The sequence below is a fragment of the Halichoerus grypus genome, chromosome 8, assembly GCF_964656455.1.
Source record: "Halichoerus grypus chromosome 8, mHalGry1.hap1.1, whole genome shotgun sequence".
Lineage (NCBI taxonomy): Eukaryota > Metazoa > Chordata > Mammalia > Carnivora > Phocidae > Halichoerus > Halichoerus grypus.
In genome coordinates, this window is record NC_135719.1 from 71,180,747 (window position 1) to 71,200,309 (window position 19,563).

The window sequence follows — 19,563 nt, forward strand, 5'->3', positions numbered from 1 at the left end:
GTTGTGATTGGAATATTCCAAGACTCTATCCTGGGCCTCAGGAATAGCAGTGAAGGAAACTGAGAGGGATAATATGCACCAAGGAAAAAGCCAAGAGAAGCATTTCATAAACAAGCATTTCATCAATTGTGTTAAATGAAGCCAAGAGATCAAAAAAGATCAAGACTGATAAACGGCCACTGGATTTGGCGAAAAGGAGGTTTCTGGTGACCATGATCAGAGCTGCTTCACTGGAATAGAGGGAATGCTTGAGAAAATAATGGGCAGTGACGAAGATTACAATTCCCAAGAAATTTTGCTGTGAACTAGATCAATATACATACCTTCCCTTCGCTCTTTTAATTTCTTCCGGAAAACTTCAGCCCGGATCTCTTCAAAGGAGAACTCCCCCACTCCGGCATAAATCTTTTCCTTACAATACATCATCTTCTCTTTCTTTTCCTGAGACTCTTGCTGATGGCTTTGAACTCTTCGCAGGGGATCTCCTTCTTCCTTTCCAGGTTTCCTTGTGCTTAGAATGTGGTTTATACTAGGTTCAATTTTACATGGTGTCCTAAAGAAGCAAAATAATTATTATTCACCATACAGGTCAAATGAGTTATTTCTTACCTGTTTTGACAGAACACAGGGACAATGTCAGTAGCAAGACTATGTATAACTGATTTCAAAAAATAAAAACAAAGAAGATTGAGAAAAGAGGCTAAAAAATAATTTACATGGATTATCAACAATTATGTTCTGAGTACTACTCTGTTATGATGAAGAATGAAATTAGCCATAAGTTAGGGTCATCAGATAGCTTATATTCCTTATAGGTAAAATAAATCTGAATATCATATCTTAATCAAACCCAGTGTATGAAAGAAAATTAACCTATGCAATATAGCCTATTTGCTACTGTTTATCACCAAAAATAATTTGAGTTAGGAATACAACATTTAGGGAATTGACAATGTGACAAGTTCAAGGTTCTCAGCTGAGGGGGAAGAATGGAAGTGATAATACAGGTTTGAAAAGAATGAAGCATGAAGTACTTCAATGAAAATAGGGCAGATATTCTCAATCCTGGCTATGGACAGAATTACTTATATACCTTTTATTTTATTTATATGTGCCTTTTTACAACAAAAGATATCTGGTCCCGGGGTACCTGGTTAAGTCAGTTAAGCATCCGACTCTTGATTATGGCTCAGGTCATGATCTAAGGGTCCTGAGATGGAGCCCGTTAGGCTCCGCGCTCCGTGCGGAGTCTGCTTGAGATTCTCTCTCTCTCCCCCTCTCCCTTTGCCTCTCCCCCTGCTCATGCTTTCTTTAAATAAACAAATAAATAAAATCTTAAAAAACAAAACAAAACAAAAAAAACCAGACATCTCGTCCTTACCCCAGATCACTAAATCAGAACCTTTAATGATAGGATCTAAACATCTACATACCTAAAACGCTTCCTCAACTTGTTCAACCTGATAAAGGACATCTACAAAAAACCCACACAAACATCATACTTAATGATAAAAGACTGAACGCTTCTCCTCTAAGATCAGGAACAAGATAAGAATGTCCATTCTTGCCACTTCTATTCAAAACTGTCCTGGAATTTCTAGCCAGGGCAATCAGAAAAAAAAAAAAGAAACAAGACATCCAAGTGGGAAAAGAAGTAAAATGATCTCTACTTGCAGATGACATGATCTTATATATAGAAAATCCTAAGAATCTATAAAAACTACTAGGGCTAATAATGAGTTCACCAAAGAAGTAGTATATAAAATCAATATATGAAAATCAACTGTATTTTATACACTTGCAATGAACGGAAAAGGAAATTAAGAAAACATTACTATTTACAGAAGCACCAAAAAGAATGAAGTACTTCAGAATAAATTTTTTAAAAAGAAGTGTGAATAGACAGACACCAAAGAAGATATACAGAAGGCAAATAAACATATAAAAGATATTCAATATCATATGTTATCAAGAAATTACAATTAAAATAATGAGATACCACTACACAACTATTAGAATGGTTTAAATCTAAACTACTGACAACACCAAGTATTGCCAAGGATGTGGAGATATGAATGAATGCAAAATGGTACAGCCACTTTGGAAGAGTTTGGCACTTTCTTACAAAACTGAGTCTTATGATAGAATCCAGCTATATGAGTTGAAAACTTATGTCCACATAAAACCCTGCACACAAGGGTTTATAGCAACTTTATTCATAATTGCCAAAATTGGAAGCAACCAAGATGTCCTCCCATAAATGGATAAACATCCACACAATGGAATATCATTCAGTACTAAAAATAAATGAGCTATTAAGCCACAAAAAAAGACATGAAGAAACCTTAAATGCATATTACTGAGAAAAGCCAGTCTGAAAAGCTTCCATACTGTTTATTTCCAACTATAGGACTTCTGGAAAAGGCAGAATTGTAAAGACAATATAAAGATCAATGATTGCCAGGGATTTGAGGGAAGGATAAATGAACAGGCGGAGTAGAGGAAAGTTTTAAGGCACTGAAACTATTTTATGTGACACTGTAATGATGGACACATGAAAAACCCATAGAACTGTAAAACACATTGGAGTGAACCCTAATGTAAACTATGAACATTGGTTAATAATGTATCAATTACAACAAACGAACCACACTGATGCAAGATATTAATAGGGAGAACTGTGTATGGGGTTGGGGAGGAGGAAGTATATGGGAACTCTCTGTACTTTCTGTACAAGTTTTCTATACACCTAAAATAGCTCAAAAAATAACACCTATTCATTTTTTTAAAAAGTGCAAAACTTGTATTCTGAAAACTATGAAACACTGTTGTAAGAAATGAAAGAAGATATAAATAAAAGATATTTCATGTCCATGGATCAGAAGATTCAATAGTATTAAGATGGCAATATTCATTACATTGATCAACAAATTCAGAGCACAATCTGTAACACAATCCCAGCGGTTATTTTGCAGAAATTACCAAAACAATCCTAAAATTCAGATGGAATTGCAAGGGGACCAGAATGGTCAAAACAATCTTTAAAAAGAACTAAGTTGGGAGACTCAAACTTCTAGATTTCAGAAGTTACAACAAATCCACAGTAATCAAGGCTATGGCATAAGGACACATGTACATCAATGGAATAGAAAAGTCTCAAAAATAAACCCATACATTATGGTCAGCTGATTTTCAACAAGAGTACCAAGACCATTTGTGGCACCTGGGCGTCTCAGTCAGTTAAGCGTACGACTCTTGATTTCGGCTCAGGTCATGATCTCAGGGTTGTGAGACTGAGCCCTGCAGCAGGCTCTGCACTGGGTGTGGAGCCTGCTTGAGATTCTCTCTCTCTCCCTCTGTCCCTCCCCACCCCCTCTCTGAAAAAAAAAAAAAAAAAAAAGGAAGAAGAAGAAGAGTACCAAGACCATCTAATGATGAAAGAAGTTTTTTCAAGCAACAACTGTATATCCACATGCAGAAGAATGAAGTAGGACTCCTTCCTTATATCACACACCAACATTAGCTAAGAATGGATCACAGACCTAAATGTAAGAGCTAGAACTATAGAACTTTCAGAAGAAAACACAGGAGTAAATCTTCATGACCTTGAGTTAGGCAAAGCCTTCTTGAATACAACGCCAAAAATGTAAGAAACAAAAGAAAAAATAAATTACACTTCATCAAAATTTTTAAACCTTTTGGGATTCAAAAAATAACATCAAGAAAGTGAAAAGAAAAACAAAGAAAGTGAAAAGACAACTGACAGAATGGGAAAAAATATTTGCAAATCGTGTATCTGCTAAGGGACTTATACTCAGAATATATAAATTCTTACAATTCAAAAAGACAGGGGCAGCTGGGTGGCTCAGTGGGTTGGGCGACCAACTCTTGATTTCACCTCAGGGCATGATCTCAGGGTCATGGGATCAAGCCCTGCATCAGGCTCAGACATCAGTGTAGAGTCCACTTGGGATTTTCTCCCTCTCTCTCTGCCCCTCCCCCCCACTCACACTCTCTCTCTCTCTCTCAAATAAAATCGATAAAAAAAAAAATAAAAGACAAATAATCCAGTTGAAAAATAGGCAAAGGATTTGAATAGGCACTTCTCCAAAGAAATACAAATGGCTAATAAGCCCATGAAAAGATGTTCAACATCATTAATCATTAGAAAAATGCAAATCAAAACCACAATGAGATACCACTTCACACCCAATAGGATGGCAATAACCAAAAAAACAAAACCAAAAGAAAGTGAATAATAACAAGTGTTGGTGAGGATGTGGAGAAATTGGAGCCCTCATTCATTATGGCAATTTGGGAACAGAAAATGGTGCCACCTCTTTGGAAAACAGTTTGACAGTTCCTGAAAATGTTAAACATGGAGTTACTATATGACTCAGCAATTCCCTTCCGAGGTATATACTCATAGGAAATGAAAACATATGTCCACAAAAAAACCATTTACACAAATGTTCACAGAAGCATTATTCATAATTAGCCAAAAAGTAAAAACAACCCAAACGTCCAAAGGGTAGCTGCTCTAGACAAGTTCAGGAACTTGCAAACAGTCTGGTTTGACTATATGAGGGGAGGAAACTGGAGATGTTAAGGGGCGCCTGGGTGACTCAGTCAGTTGAGCGTCTGCCTTCAGCTCAGGTCATGATCCTGGGGTCCTGGGACGGAGCCCCACATCGGGCTCCCTGCTCAGTGGGGAGTCTGCTTCTCCCTCTCCCTCTGCCTTTCCCTCTATGCTCATGCTCTGTCTCTTGCTTTCTCTCTCTCAAATAAAGAAATAAAATCTTAAAAAACAAACAAACAAGGAAACTGGAGATGTTAGCAGAGGCCAAATCAAGAACAGTCTTATAATTAATCTTAAGGAGTTTTGGGTTCATCCCAAAGGTTATGGGGACCTAGCAAGGGATTCTGATCAGGAAAATGAAACAATCAGATTTGCAATGCAGACCTGTCACAGCCTAAAGAATGAATGGGATGAGTAACACTAGAAGTAGAAAGATTAGGTAGCTTGCAGTAATCCCAGCAAAGAATGATGGAGACACAGAAACCATAAAAAAGACTGTTAAATCTATATAGGAATTAGAAATATATTTGTAATGGTTACTGCTAAACAATATCAAAAACAAGTGACAAATTAGGGGGAAATATTCACAACTCCTATTAAAGATTTTAGCTGATTAGCTTAATCTATAATAACATGTATATATAATTTATAAAGAGCCCCTGGAACATACCATTAAGAAAAACTCAAACTAAAGAAAATGTTGCAGACAGGTCAAATAAGACAGCCATGAAGAAGAGTTCAAATAAAAATAAAGTTCAACATTTCCTATACCATATTTATTTTGCCATAATTCTATCTATAGGTGATTTGAAACATTCGAAAAATTAAATATCCACAAATGTGTGCAATCAATTTCTTCCAGTAATCCTTTGTAAAGGCTCATAGGATTTTTTTCTTTTCTTCTTTTTTTAAAAGATTTATTCATCTGCTTGAGAGAGCAAGTGCAGTGGGGAGGAGCAGGGGAAAGTCTCAAGCAGTCTCCCTCAGACGATCCCAAGACCCTGAGATCAGAACCTGACCCAAAACCAAGAGTCAGACACCCAACTAACTGTACCACCCAGGTGCCCCTCATAGAAATTTCTTAAGAATATCCTCCTTTGGGGTGCCTGGGTGGCTCAGTCACTGGGCATCTGCCTTCGGCTCGGGTCATGATCCCAGGGTCCTGGGATCGAGCCCCGTGTTGGGCTCCCTGCTCAGCAGGAAGCCTGCTTCTCCCTCTCCCTCTCCCCCTGCTTGTGTTCCCTCTCTCGCTGTATCTCTGTCAAATAAATAAATAAATAAATCTTAAAAAAAAAAAAAAAAAAGAATATCCTCCCTTGTGTTGAACTCATATCAGGCAGAATTTTTTGCTATAAATCTTATCTATTTTTGCATTCCTATAGTACCTAGCATATAGTGATGAGGCGTTATAGATTAGTTATGAGAAAACTCTTGCACTGGGACACAGACTCTGACCCTAGTATTATATGCTCTGCAGTGTGTATTAGAGTAGATCTCACACTGCCTGATGATCTAAGTATCACCTATCATTCTTTTTCTTATAACAGAAATACTAAGGGTTAGGAAGAAAAAGAAAAAGACATCCAGAAGGAAAGAGCAGGGTAAAAGGAAAAACTATCATAATTTCTAATTACTGTCAATAACAAAGGTAGAACATCTCACTTAAGTCAAAGTGATTATCTTTGACTAAAACAATGTAAATATAAGCCTATGAAGTTTATTCCTTAATAAGAATATTACTAAATGGTCTTTTGGCCCTAACATACTCTAAAGAATATAGACATTTAAAAAACACAATTTGTCTGGTTACTTTCATCCCCACAAAGAAGGAAATGCTTTTGGGAACCAGAATAGGTGCTCCTGCTCACTCTTAATAATTCCCACCTCAAAATATCAGGAAATCAAACTCACATCACTGGCTGTTGTGCAGTTTCTTCAACATATGGAGTAAAACTGGGAAGCAGAGAGGGTATAGTGGTCACAGAAGCTGTACCACCATGAGGCTGGCGATGAAGAAGAAGATGACAATTACCACAGTTATACATTCTGACAAAGTATATGCAGGTCAGTCCTAATCATTCAGGAGGAATCAAAAGAGATGCTAAAAACACTCCTCTACTCTAAATCTGAAGTTTTTGTTATGTTGGCAAGTACACTGGATCTAAGAGTCCTTACCCGGTATTCCAAAGGCCTGCCTGTGTTCCAAGGGCCTGGCTGCAGCTCGTTCTCTTTGGCCCTGGACACAGGGGGTGCTATCCATGGCTGAACTGTAGGCTTAGACAACTCTGCTCTAGAAGCCTCATCAGCATTTTCATCAAAAATAGTAATTCTGGAATTACTTTGCATCTGTTGAGGAACTGGATTTTGGAGTCCTCTGTTCTGGTTTGGAGCTAGGAGAAAAATATTAAAATTTTATGTAAAATCTTTAATTATCAACTCAGATGCCAGATAAGGAATACCTAATCCTTCCTAAAATCAAGGAGATTACCTCTACCACCATAGAAACAAAGAGATTTTTTTAAACAATTTTTTTAAAACTTTACATGAATTAAATTAACTTTTTTTTTTTTTTAAAGATTTTATTTATTTATCAGAGAGAGAGAGACAGAGGCAGGCAGAGGGAGAAGCAGGCTCCTTGCTGAGCAAGGAGCCCGATGTGGGACTCGATCCCAGGACCCTGGGATCATGACCTGAGCTGAAGGCAGAGGCTTAACCAACTGAGCCACCCAGGCGTCCCTTAAATTAACTTTTTAATCCATTCTGTTTGTTCCTTATACTCTCCCTCCTTTCCCTCACCTCCAGTCTTTTATTTATAGATATGTTAAAAAAAACTTGGGATGCCTGGGTGGTTCAGATGGTTAAACGTCTGCCTTCGGCTCAGGTCATGATCCCAGGGTCCTGGGTTTGAGTCCCACATTGGGCTCCTTGCTCAGCAGGAAGCTGATCACTCTCTCTCTCTGACAAATAAATAAATAAAATCTTAAAAAAAAAAATTCTACATCTTCCTTCAATCATCATTCTAACACTATCTAGTTTTCTCAGAGACTACCCTAACCTAAATCCTCATTTGTCAATTTAAAATTTTTCTCTCAATGGAAATCAGCTGAAATGTGCTGAATCTAGAGAAGACAAATTAGCCCATTTATTAGGGGTGTTCTCTGTTGTGGGGCTCCTTATTACAATCAAGCTTCATTATGATCTGGATAAAATACTCTTTTTTTTTTTTTTAAAGATTTTATTTATTTATTTGACACAGAGAGACACAGCAAGAGAGGAACACAAGCAGGGGGTAGTGGGAGAGGGAGAAGCAGGCTTCCCGCTGAGCAGGGAGCCTGATGCGGGGCTCGATCCCAGGACCCTGGGATCATGACCTGAGCTGAAGGCAGACGCTTAGACTGAGCCACCCAGGCACCCCTGGATGAAATATTCTTTAGGTCTATATACTCCCTATACCCTAATTCTAGGATCTACAAGTAATATTTTGAATACTGGTAAGTTGATACCGTAAAAGGAATAAGAGAGTTTTTTAAATTCTGGTTTATCTGTCTAACTGCTATAAATGTAGTTAGTAAAAGCTTACTGCTCTCTGTACTTTCTACTCAATTTTGCTGTGAATCTAAAACTTCCCTAAACATAGTTAATTAAAAAAAAAAAAGAAAGAAAGAAAGAAAGAAAGCTTATTAGTGATCATCTTTAGGTATACAAAGAGAGTCCAATTTCTGGCCCCCCAAACCTGAAGCATGTTAATACATTCTCTGAGGCTCTGATACATATAAGCTTCACTCTGACAATACTGGCTATATTATTGCATTCTTCTTTCGACTAACAATTCAAACTCAGAAACTCTTGATGCTTCCTATATATTAGGTTTTTCTTAATTAAGACACAAAATTGCTGACATGTTTTGCTTTTACTGCATACTGTAATCTCAGCTCTCTGAAGACTTCCTTCTTTTTGCCACCTAGTATTCAGAAAACTAGGACAGCGTCCACATATATATTTATACATTATCTCTTTACATAATTTGCCTACCACCCGAGACTAAGAGCTTCCCATAATAACACTTAACAAACTTACCCTTAAGAGCACCTCCTACACGGCTGATTGGAGCTCTTGCTGTCTTTTTTCCTTTGCTTTTTAGTTCAGCCAGTGTGCTTCGTTGTGGTACAGAAGATCCAAAAACTTCCTCCTCCTCTTCTTTCTCAAGTGCCAAAACAGTTTGCCGAGACACTCGAGCCTGGAATTGGCTAAAAGTAAGAGAATGGACAATTAACTTTTGGGGGAGATGAACACTACTCACCAGAATCAAAATTTCTAATTTATTAAACAAGGGAGAAGGAATATAGAGAAACAGCCCAAAGAAAGTGTTTATTCTCTCAGGAATAAAGAAAGCTACCTTGAAATCAGAGAAAGTTTGGAATAGGATGATTTAACTTCCCCTTTAAATGTCCACGTTCGACCAATTAGCATACTCTGAAGAGCACCATTAGGCTGATCTGAGGATCAGATCAGGGTGACTAAGATTAAAGAATTTATTAAGGCCGGAGTTTCCCATCAACTTTTTAAACTTACAAAATAGTTGGAAGAGTAAATGAGCACCCATATACTCTTCACCTAGATTCACAACTGTCAATGTCTTGCCACATCTCTTTTATCACTGTCTATGTCTCTTGCTCTCTCTAGGCACATTGCTCAGCTCCATACCATTTTTTCCCAAACCATATGAAATGAAGTTGTATCCCACATGTCATTTTACTTTAGCACAGCTGGCAGAAGTTTGAAGATTTAACTTCCCGTGCTGCTGTCAAAGCTTTACGTATTATCAAAAGGGTAAAAAATCAGAATAAACTGCAAGTGCTGGCCAAGACGGAATAAGCCCGTGATAGCCTCTCTCTCACTGGGTAGAATTAAAAACTCTAAACAAAATACAAAAAAAGCAACTGAGGCCTCTGAAAAGTAAACAAAAGCAAGTGGACTGTAGAGAGGAGTCAAACTTGAAGAAACAAACCACACAGGGTTGTTTCCTGTTTTTTTTTTTTTCTTCTTCTCTTTTCTCTTGTGGTTTAAAATTGTTGCAACGATGGTGTGGGAAGCTAAAACCTCATCTTTCTGTCCAGAGTACTGGGAAAAGGGGACTCTGTGGGCCAACAAATGTGGGAGAGATACTAGAGAGGACGAGCTGAAGAAGGGGATCTCCTAATTCTCTACATGAATTGGCACAAGCCCTGGACTCACTCCTGAGCTATGCATGCAGAAGGCAGGCCCAAAGTAGCACAAAAAAGGCTTTGAGAACTGAACTATGATATAAACCATTGCCCAAGTCCTAGACTAACCCCTGAGCAGCCTACATGTGGGATAGACCCAAATGTCTTGAAAATTGAACTGTCAATGTAACCACTATCCATCAGAGAAAGAACTTGTGATATCTGAGGGTTGGTTGCCTACTAAGACAAAAATATCAACATTCCCCAGAGAATATCAACCAATAGGACTCAGAGTCTAATAACATAGTAACAGGATAAATGTCCAGGATATAATCCAAAATGACCTGACAGACAAAGAACCAGGAAAATGTGATCAATTCTCAAAGAAAAAGGCAATCAATCAAAATCAAGATGACCTAGGTGTTGGGAATTTCCAGACAGAAATTTAAAAGCAGCTATTATAACGACGTTCTGAGAGATAAAGGTAAAAATATCTGAAATAAATAGAAAGACAGAAGTTCTCAGCAGAGACACAAACACTATAAAAAAGAATCGAATGGAAAATTTAGACCTGAAAAACACATTATCTGAAATAAAAAATTCACTGGATGAACTCAATATCAGAATGGAGATGGCTAAGGAAAGAGTAAATGAACTTGAGGACCAATCAACAAAAATTAGCCATTCTGAAGAACAGAAAAAAGAAAGGTTAAAAAATTAAAAACAAAAACAGGGGCGCCTGGGTGGCTCAGTCGGTTAAGCATCTGCCTCAGCTCAGGTCATGATCCTGGGATCGAGTCTTGCATTGGGCTCCTTGCTCAGCGGGAAGCCTGCTTCTCCCTCTCCCCTTGCTTGTGCTCTCTCACTTTCTCTCTCTCTCTGTCAAATAAATAAATAAAATCTTAAAAAAAACAAAAAAGCGTCTACCTTCGGCTCAGGTCATGATCCCAGGGTCCTGGGATCAAGTCCCGCATCAGGCTCCCTGCTCAGCGGGAAGTCTGCTTCTCCCTCTACAACCCCCACCCCTGGCTTGTGCGCACGCTCTTTTTCTCTGTCAAATAAATAACATCTTAAAAAAAGAAAAGAGAAAAATCTTAAATGCACCCAGAGAAAATCAACATATTACATATAGAGAAGGAACCATTCTCATCAGAAATCATGGAGTCCAGAAGACAGTGCAACAAAATCTTTAAAGCATCGAAATTAAAGAACTATTGAGGGGTGTCTGGGTGGCTCAGTCATTAAGCGTCTGCCTTCATCTCAGGTCATGATCCCAGGGTCCTGGGATGGAGCCCCGCTTCCGGCTCTCTGCTCAGCGGGGAGTCTGCTCTTCTCCCTTGCCCTCTGCCCCTCCCCACTGCTCATGCTCTCTCTCTCTCTCAAATAAATAAATTAAATTTAAAAAGAGAAAAAAGAAAAGAACTGTTGACCCAGAATTCTACATCCAGTGAAAATATCCTTCAGGAATGAGGATGAAATGAAATCATTCTCAGATGAAGAAAAACTAAGGGAATTTATTAGCCATAGGCTCACTCTAAATGAATGGCTAAACAAACCTCTTCAGGCTAAAGGGAAATTATAGTAGAGGAGAACTTGGGACTTCAGGAATGAAGGAAGAACAAAAATGATAAATACAAAAGACCATTTTCCTCCAAAGTTCTTTAAATATGTAAGGCTGTTGAAAACAAAAATTATAACATTGTCTGGTGGGGTTTTCAATGTATGTAGATGTAATACATATGACAAGTATACCAAAAAAGTAGGGAAGATCAAGGGACCTATATGGTTATAAAGCTTCTTTATTTTTTTACTTGAAGTGGTAAAATATCAACCCTAAGTAGACCATGAAAGGTCAGGTCTGTTTATAATATACCCTAGACAACCACTAAAAAAAACAGTAACAGACAAAAAAAAGCCAATAAAATAAATTAAAATGAAATATTAAAAAATATTCAGACAATCCAAAAGAAGGCAGGAAAGAGGCAAAAGAGGAACAAAAGATAGAGAACAAATTGAGAACAAATAAGAAAATAATAGATCTAAATCCAATAAAATTAATAATTAAAGTAAATGTTCTAAATACACCATTTAAAAAGATATTGTGAGAGCTGAGGAAAAAACAAGACCCAACTATTTGCTGTGATAAAAAACCCACTTTAAATATGAAGACATGGAATAAGAGTGAAAGAAAATCCATACAAAAGCCTGCATCATGAATGTTTGCAGCAGTATTATTTCACAAGAGCCAAAAAATGGAAACAACCTAAATGTTCATTATTTGATGAATGGATAAGCAAAATGTGGCATAGTCACTGAATGGGTTATTACTGAGCAATAGAAAGGAATGAAATACTAATATATGACACAACTATGTTCATCAGTGATGAATATACTATGATGACCCTTCCAAACAGTATGCTAAGTGAAAGAAGCCAGTCACAACAGACCACATAACACAGGATTCCATCTATGTGCAAAGCCCAGAATAGGCAAATCTAGGGAGAGAAAGCAGATAACTGGTTGCCTGGAAGTGGGTGAGAAGGAATGGGGAGTGAGTGCTAATGAGTATGGGGTTCATTTTGGGGTGTTAAATATGTTCTAAAATTAGATAGTGGTGATGGTCACACAACTCTAAAACTGTTAAAAAAAAAAAAAAGGGAAGGAAAAAGATATAGCATATAAACAAAAGGACGCCAGAGTGGCTGCACTAGCAGCAGACCAAGGAGACTTCAGAATGTGTATGACCAGGGATAAAGAGAGACATTATATAATGACAAAGGGGTCAATTCTAAATGTGTATGCTTCAGAACTTCAAAATATATAAAGCAAAACTAATGGGACTTAGGGAAAAATAGACAAATTCATAATAAAAGGGACTTCAAAATTCCTCTCTCAGTAACTGATAGAACAAGTAGATAGAAAATCAGCAAGGAAACAGAAGACCAGAACAGACTACCTATCAACTTGACCTACGTAACATATAAAAAACATTCCACCCCTAAACAGCAGAAAACACATATTTTTCAAGTGTCCATGGAATATTCACCAATGACAGACCATATTCTGGGCCATAAAACAAAACTTAATAAATTAAAAAAAACTGAAACCATACAAATTATGTTCTTTGACCATAATGGAATTAAACTAGAAATCAGTAACAGAGAGACATCTGAAAAATCTCTAAACATTTCCCAATTAAATTAATATACTTCTAAATAATCCATGAGTCAAAGGGAGAACATATGGGAAATTAAAAAATGTTGTTCTGAATGAAAATGAAAAATACAGTATTATGTCAGAATTTGTGGAAGATAGCTAAAGCAGTGTTTAGAAAGAAAGTTTTATATTAGATAAGAAGATCTAGAATTAGTGAAATAGGCTATCATCTTAAACCAATAAAAGAGCAAGTTAAACTCAAAGCAAGCACAAAGAAGGAAATAATAAAAAGCAGAAATTAATAAAAATAAGAAGAAAAAATCAATCAAGAAAAAGCAATGAAACCAAAAGCTGGTTCTCTAAAAAGATCAATAAAATCGATAAACTTCTAGCCAGACTGAGGGAAAAAAGAGAAGACACAAATTACCAATATCAGGAATGAAAGAGGGGAGATCACTATATAACCTACAAACATCAATAGGAAAATAAATACTATAAACAACTCTATGCTCATAACCTCATAGATGAAATGAGTCAATTCCTCAAAAGACAAATACTACCAAAGCTTACTCAAAGAAATCAAAGATCTAAATAAATGGAGAAATATACCAAGTTTATGCAAAATACTAGTCAAAATCCTGGAAGCTAATTCTTTTTTTTTTAATTTTTTTATTGTTATGTTAATCCCCATACATTACATCATTAGTTTTAGATGTAGTGTTTCATGATTCATTGTTTGTGCATAACACCCAGTGCTCCATGCAGAACGTGCCCTCCTCAATACCCATCACCAGGCTAACCCATCCTCCCACCCCCCTCTCCTCTAGAACCCTCAGTTTGTTTTTCAGAGTCCATCGTCTCTCATGGTTCGTCTACCCCTCCAATTTCCCCCCCTTCATTCTTCCCCTCCTGCTATCTTCTTCTTCTTTTTTTTTTTCTTAACATATATTGCATTATTTGTTTCAGAGGTACAGATCTGAGATTCAACAGTCTTGCACAATTCATAGTGCTTACCAGAGCACATACCCTCCACCCTCCCCAGTGTCTATCACCCAGGCAGCCCATCCCTCCCACCCCACCCCCCACTCCAGCAACCCTCAGTTTGTTTCCTGAGATTAAGAATTCCTCATATCAGTGAGGTCATATGATACATGTCTTTCTCTGTTTGACTTATTTCGCTCAGCATAATACCCTCCAGTTCCATCCACGTCGTTGCAAATGGCAAGATCTCATTCCTTTGGATGGCTGCATAATATTCCATTGTATATATATACCACATCTTCTTTGTTCATTCATCTGTCGATGGACATCTTGGCTCTTTCCACAGTTTGGCTATTGTGGACATTGCTGCTATAAACATCGGGGTGCACGTACCCTTTCGGATCCCTACTTTTGTATCTTTGGGGTAAATAACCAGTAGTGCAATTGCTGGATGTTATGGTAGCTCTATTTTCAACTTTTTGAGGAACCTCCATACTGTTTTCCAGAGTGGCTGCACCAGCTTGCATTCCCACCAACAGTGTAGGAGGGTTCCCCTTTCTCCGCATCCCCGCCAACATCTGTCGTCTCCTGACTTGTTAATTTTAGCCATTCTGACTGGTGTGAGGTGGTATCTCATTGAGGTTTTGATTTGGATTTCCCTGATGCCAAGCGATATTGAGCACTTTTTCATGTGTCTGTTGGCCATTTGGATGTCTTCTTTGGAAAAATGTCTGTTCATGTCTTCTGCCCATTTCTTGATTGGATTCTTTGTTCTTTGGGTGTTGAGTTTGATAAGTTCTTTATAGATTTTGGATACTAGCCCTTTATCTGATTTGTCATTTGCAAATATCTTCTCCCATTCTGTCGGTTGTATTTTGGTTTTGTTGACTGTTGCCTTTGCTTTGCAAAAGCTTTTTATCTTGATGAAGTCCCAATGGTTCATTTTTGCCCTTCCTTCCCTTGCCTTTGGTGATGTTTCTAGGAAGAAGTTGCTGTGGCTGAGGTCGAAGAGGTTGCTGCCTGTGTTCTCCTTTAGGATTTTGATGGACTCCTGTCTCACATTGAGGTCTTTCAACCATTTGGAGTCTATTTTTGTGTGTGGTGTAAGGAAATGGTCCAGTTTCATTCTTCTGCATGTGGCTATCCAATTTCTGGAAGCTAATTCTAACACTTATACAGAAAGTCAAAGAACCAGAAGGGCTAAAAAGAAGAACGAAGGTGGAGGTCTCATATTTACCCGATTTCTAGACTTACTATAAAGGTACAGCAACCTACATACCATGGTACGCTAATTAACAGATACACAGATCAAAAGAACAGAATAACAGAAATAAACCTACACAAATACTTTTTTTTTTATGTCAAATATGATTTTTGACAAAGGTGCAAAGTCAATTCAATGGAGAAAATCTTTTCAACAAGTGGTACAAGAACAAATGGGGGTTCGTATGCAAAAAAAAAGAACCTTGATCAATACTTTTTTTTTTTTTGATCAATACTTTCTACAAAAATTAACTCAAAATGGATCAGAGAGCTAAATATAAAAAATAAAACTATAAAAACTTCAAGACTGAGGCGCCTGGGTGGTTCAATCTGTTGGGCGTCCAGCTCTTGGTTTCAGGTCATGATCTCACAGGTCAGGGGATTAAGCCCATGTCGGGCTCCGCCCTCAGGGGGGAGTGAAGATTTCTCTACCTCTGCCCCTACCCCTACTAGTGTGCTCTCTCTCTCTAAAATAAATAAATAAATCTTTAAGAAAAAATTAAACATAGAAATACCATATAATACAATAATTCTACTACTGGGTATTTACCCAAAGAAAACAAAACCACTAATTCAAAAAGATATATGCACACCTATGTTTATTGCAGTATTTACAATAGCTAAGATATAGAAGCAACCTAAGTGTCTATCAATAGTCAAATAGATAAGGAAGATATGTATATATAATGGAATATTAGGGAGCCATAAAAAAGCTTGAGATGGTGCCACTGGTGACAACATGATGTACCTACAGCACATTATGCTAAGTGAAATAAGTCAGACTGAGAAAGAAAAATACCATATGATTTCACTCATGTGGAATCTAAAAGAAAAAAAAAAGGAATAAACAAACAAAAAGCAGACTAAGACCTATAAATACAGAGAACAAACTGATGGTTGCCAGAGGGGACGGGGACGCGTGGGCTGGGCAAAATGAGCGAAAAGGAGAGGGAGACACAGGCTTCCAGTTATAGAATGAGTAAGTCATGGGAATAAAAGGTACAGCATAAGAAATATAGTCAGTGATATTGTAAGGGCTTTGTATGGTGACAGATAATAGCTATACTTGCAATGAGTACAGCATAATGTATCAACTTGTAGAATCACTATGTTATACACCTGAAGCTAATGCAACAGTTGTGTATCAACTATACTCAAAAATTTTTTTTAAAAATTTCAAGATGAGAACAAAATGTTTGCAATCTTTCGCTAAACAGAGTTCTCAGATATACCAAGAGCATGATTCACACAAAAAATAAGTAAGTTAGACTTCTTCAAAATTAAAAATTTTGTTCTATAAAACACACTGCTAAGAGAACAAACAGTCACAGTTAAACTGGGAGAAGATTTACGAGTCACATACCTGACAAAAGACTTGTATTCAGAATATACATATAAAATCCATCTTTAAAGTAGAACCAATTTAACAACTGAAATGCATTATGCTAAATGAAAGTAGTCAGACTCAAAAGGCTACATTGTATGATGCCATTTATGTGATATCATGGAAAAGGCAAAACTACAGGGCTAGAGACTAGATCAGTGGTTGCCAGGGTTTGGGAATGAGAGTAAGTGTTAAACTACGAAGGGAGAGAGCATAAGGAAATTCTATGGAGTGATGAAATTTGATCATGGTAATGGTTACATGTCTCTATTCATTTGTGAAAACTTACAGAATTGTACACCAAAGAGTAGATTTTACTAAATGTTAAATAAAAATTGGTCTTTTAAAAAATTAAATAGTAACTAAGTAAATTTGCCAATCCATGAGAGCATTTTATTCAGATGCAAAACCAACTATTTTTATCTATTAGTTTTAAAGAGTGAAGACAAGCTCGAGAAGTTTACCGGTGCTGTGACTGCAGTCGTTCCAGTGGTTCGGCCTTCTGTTGAATCCCTTCCTGAAATATGTTATCTGCTTTCTTAAAGTTTTCTCTAGCTTCATATTCTTCAGCCCATGAGATATAGAACTGAGCAAGTGAAACACCGATCCCTTGGCTGTGTAAATAACTGTACATATCCAAAGGCTCATTGCATAAACGTCCCTGTAACAAATTAAAAGCATTAACAGTTAACCAATTTCTATTCACTTACTGTCTTTTATGTGCCAAGTAATCACTGGAGTTACTATATGTAGTTTCTGCATTGAAAAAATATTTATCTATTATAATACAATGTTATAAGGACTATACTGGAAGAGTTAAAAAGTAGACAAAAGAGATTAATTTGTAAGAAAAAGGGATGAGACGGAAAGACTTCAAGAAGGTATGACATTTTTGAGTGTGGCCTTGAGGGAGGAACAGACTTACATCTGGTGGAGAATGGGAAAGGAAGGCATTCTACACAGAGAAAATGGTATAAGCAAAGACAGAAACTAAAAGTTTATAGAGATGCAGACAAGACATGAGCTTGGAAAAAAGGGTGTGACAGGTCTTAAATGTCAAGATAATTAATTTTAAACCTACCTGATAGTGAATGCATGTGTGTTGGGGTGGGAGAGCTATAAGCAAAGGAATGACATGGTCAAATCTGTATTTTAGAAGGATCTTATAAGACCAGATAAAATGTAGATAATTCTAGTAGTAAGAAGATAGGGTAATGAGTCAATAAAAATCCCACATTATTAACAGTTTGATATATATTTTTTCCTCGAGGAAAAAAAGAACATATATCATTTTATACAGCATAAAAGGGTTTTTATCATTTTATAAAGTTTTAATCATAAGAAAATTTGCTTTTATTCTACTTAACTGTCCATCGAACCATCCATTGTTCATTTTTCCATGCTGCTGCTTATTCTTTATTATTTTTAGATAAATAATGTTCCATCCAATAATCTTCCATCATTTAGCCACTCCCCTATTTTTTGGATATACAGCTTCTACTTTGCCCAATTACATATAATTCTATAACAAATATCGTCATGCACACAACCCTTCATGTTCATATTACTGCCTTAAGATAAATTTCCAGAACTAGAACTATGTTAAAAAGTAACAAATTGCTTTTTTTTTTTTTAAAGATTTTTATCTATTTATTTATTTGACAGAGAGAGAGAGAGAGAGAGCACGAGCAGGGGGAGCAGGGGGAGCAGCAGAGGGGGAAGCAGACTCCCTGAGGAGCAGGGAGCCCGATGTGGGACTTGATCCCAGGACTCCAGGATCATGACCTGAGCCGAAGGCAGCCGCCTAACCAACTGAGCCACCCAGGCACCCTAAAAAGTAACAACTTGCTTTCTAAGAGGGTTTGTACAAATTTAAAATGCTAGTAGTTATTTCCAAATACTAATTTCACAGAAAATACCTATTTTTAAGTTTCTAATTTCATATAAAAATTGCATTTCAGTGTTCTAATTAGGAGTTCTTATACTACTAAGGAGGCTAACATTTTCTCCTGTTTATTTACTAGATATATTTTCTCTCATCTCTATCTGTTCCTGATTGTCTAGCCTAGGTTAAGTCCTCCTTGTATGTATTCCCTCCTATGCAACTCAATACTTTCCTGCTTTCTCTTTTGTGACAATTAAATGCTTAACATCTGTCTTTTCCAATAAAGTAAGCTCCACAAAGGCACAAAACATTACTATCCACTATATCCGAATCCCTAGCCAGGGTCTGGTAGAAAATTGAATAAATGAAATGCTCCACTTACATCTTCGACAAAACAATTAGTATTTTATAGTTTAATTCTGTAGTAATTCAGTAAATAGAGTTTTTCACTTATCCAAATGAGTGATGTTTTCCCATATGTGATGGCAATTCAAGCAAAGTTCTAATTCTGAATATGTTATCAGTATCAGATCCAGTCCTTGATATCTGTTACTACATAAATAAAGGTTAACATTGACTGCACTTGTTAATGGCTTTCTAAATAGCTCTGGTTCAGCATGAAACAGCCAATAAATATCAGGTTATTCTAGAGTCTGAATGAGATTACTTAAGAAATAACATAAATAAAAGGACCACATGGTTAGATTAATATATCCAAAAGTTAAACAAATCTTTTTGGTAACCTCTAACAAGCCAACTAAAACAATTTTACACTTTTAACTAAAAATCCTGGATATTTCCTAAAAACAATTTTTTCCTTAGCTAGATTGTAGTTATCCCTTACAAAAATAACTCTTAGACTGGAGAAATTTTTCTGCAAAGCAAAGAAAGTAGTGTGAGGAACCCAACTGTTAACTCCTCTTGACCATTCCATAAAGAGAAAAACCTCAGCAAAATAGTTCAATATGCACCCTGTTAACCATCTACAAAGTTCAGATTATTGCTGATCATACTAGGGCTGATCATTTGAATCTGAGGGTTGTCTAGACCAGCGATTCTCAGATTGCCTGTGGGAAAGGGGCTAGTTTTGGTGTGTGTTTCAAGTTTCCAT

The 19,563-nt window shown here is 36.9% G+C and overlaps 1 protein-coding gene across 3 annotated transcripts in view; it reads right to left on the reverse strand.

The window, feature by feature from the left end:
* Positions 1-19,563, reverse strand: part of BUB1B (BUB1 mitotic checkpoint serine/threonine kinase B) — a 55,217-nt gene that overhangs the window by 24,434 nt on the left and 11,220 nt on the right. For all 3 annotated transcript variants that reach the window (XM_036110677.2, XM_036110676.2, XM_036110675.2), the window contains exons 5-9: positions 17,032-17,228; positions 8,657-8,826; positions 6,755-6,969; positions 6,491-6,582; positions 324-553 (exon numbers count right to left, since the gene is read on the reverse strand). In XM_036110677.2, coding sequence (XP_035966570.1) covers positions 324-553; positions 6,491-6,582; positions 6,755-6,969; positions 8,657-8,826; positions 17,032-17,228 — 904 coding nt within the window. The remainder of the gene's footprint in view (positions 1-323; positions 554-6,490; positions 6,583-6,754; positions 6,970-8,656; positions 8,827-17,031; positions 17,229-19,563) is intronic.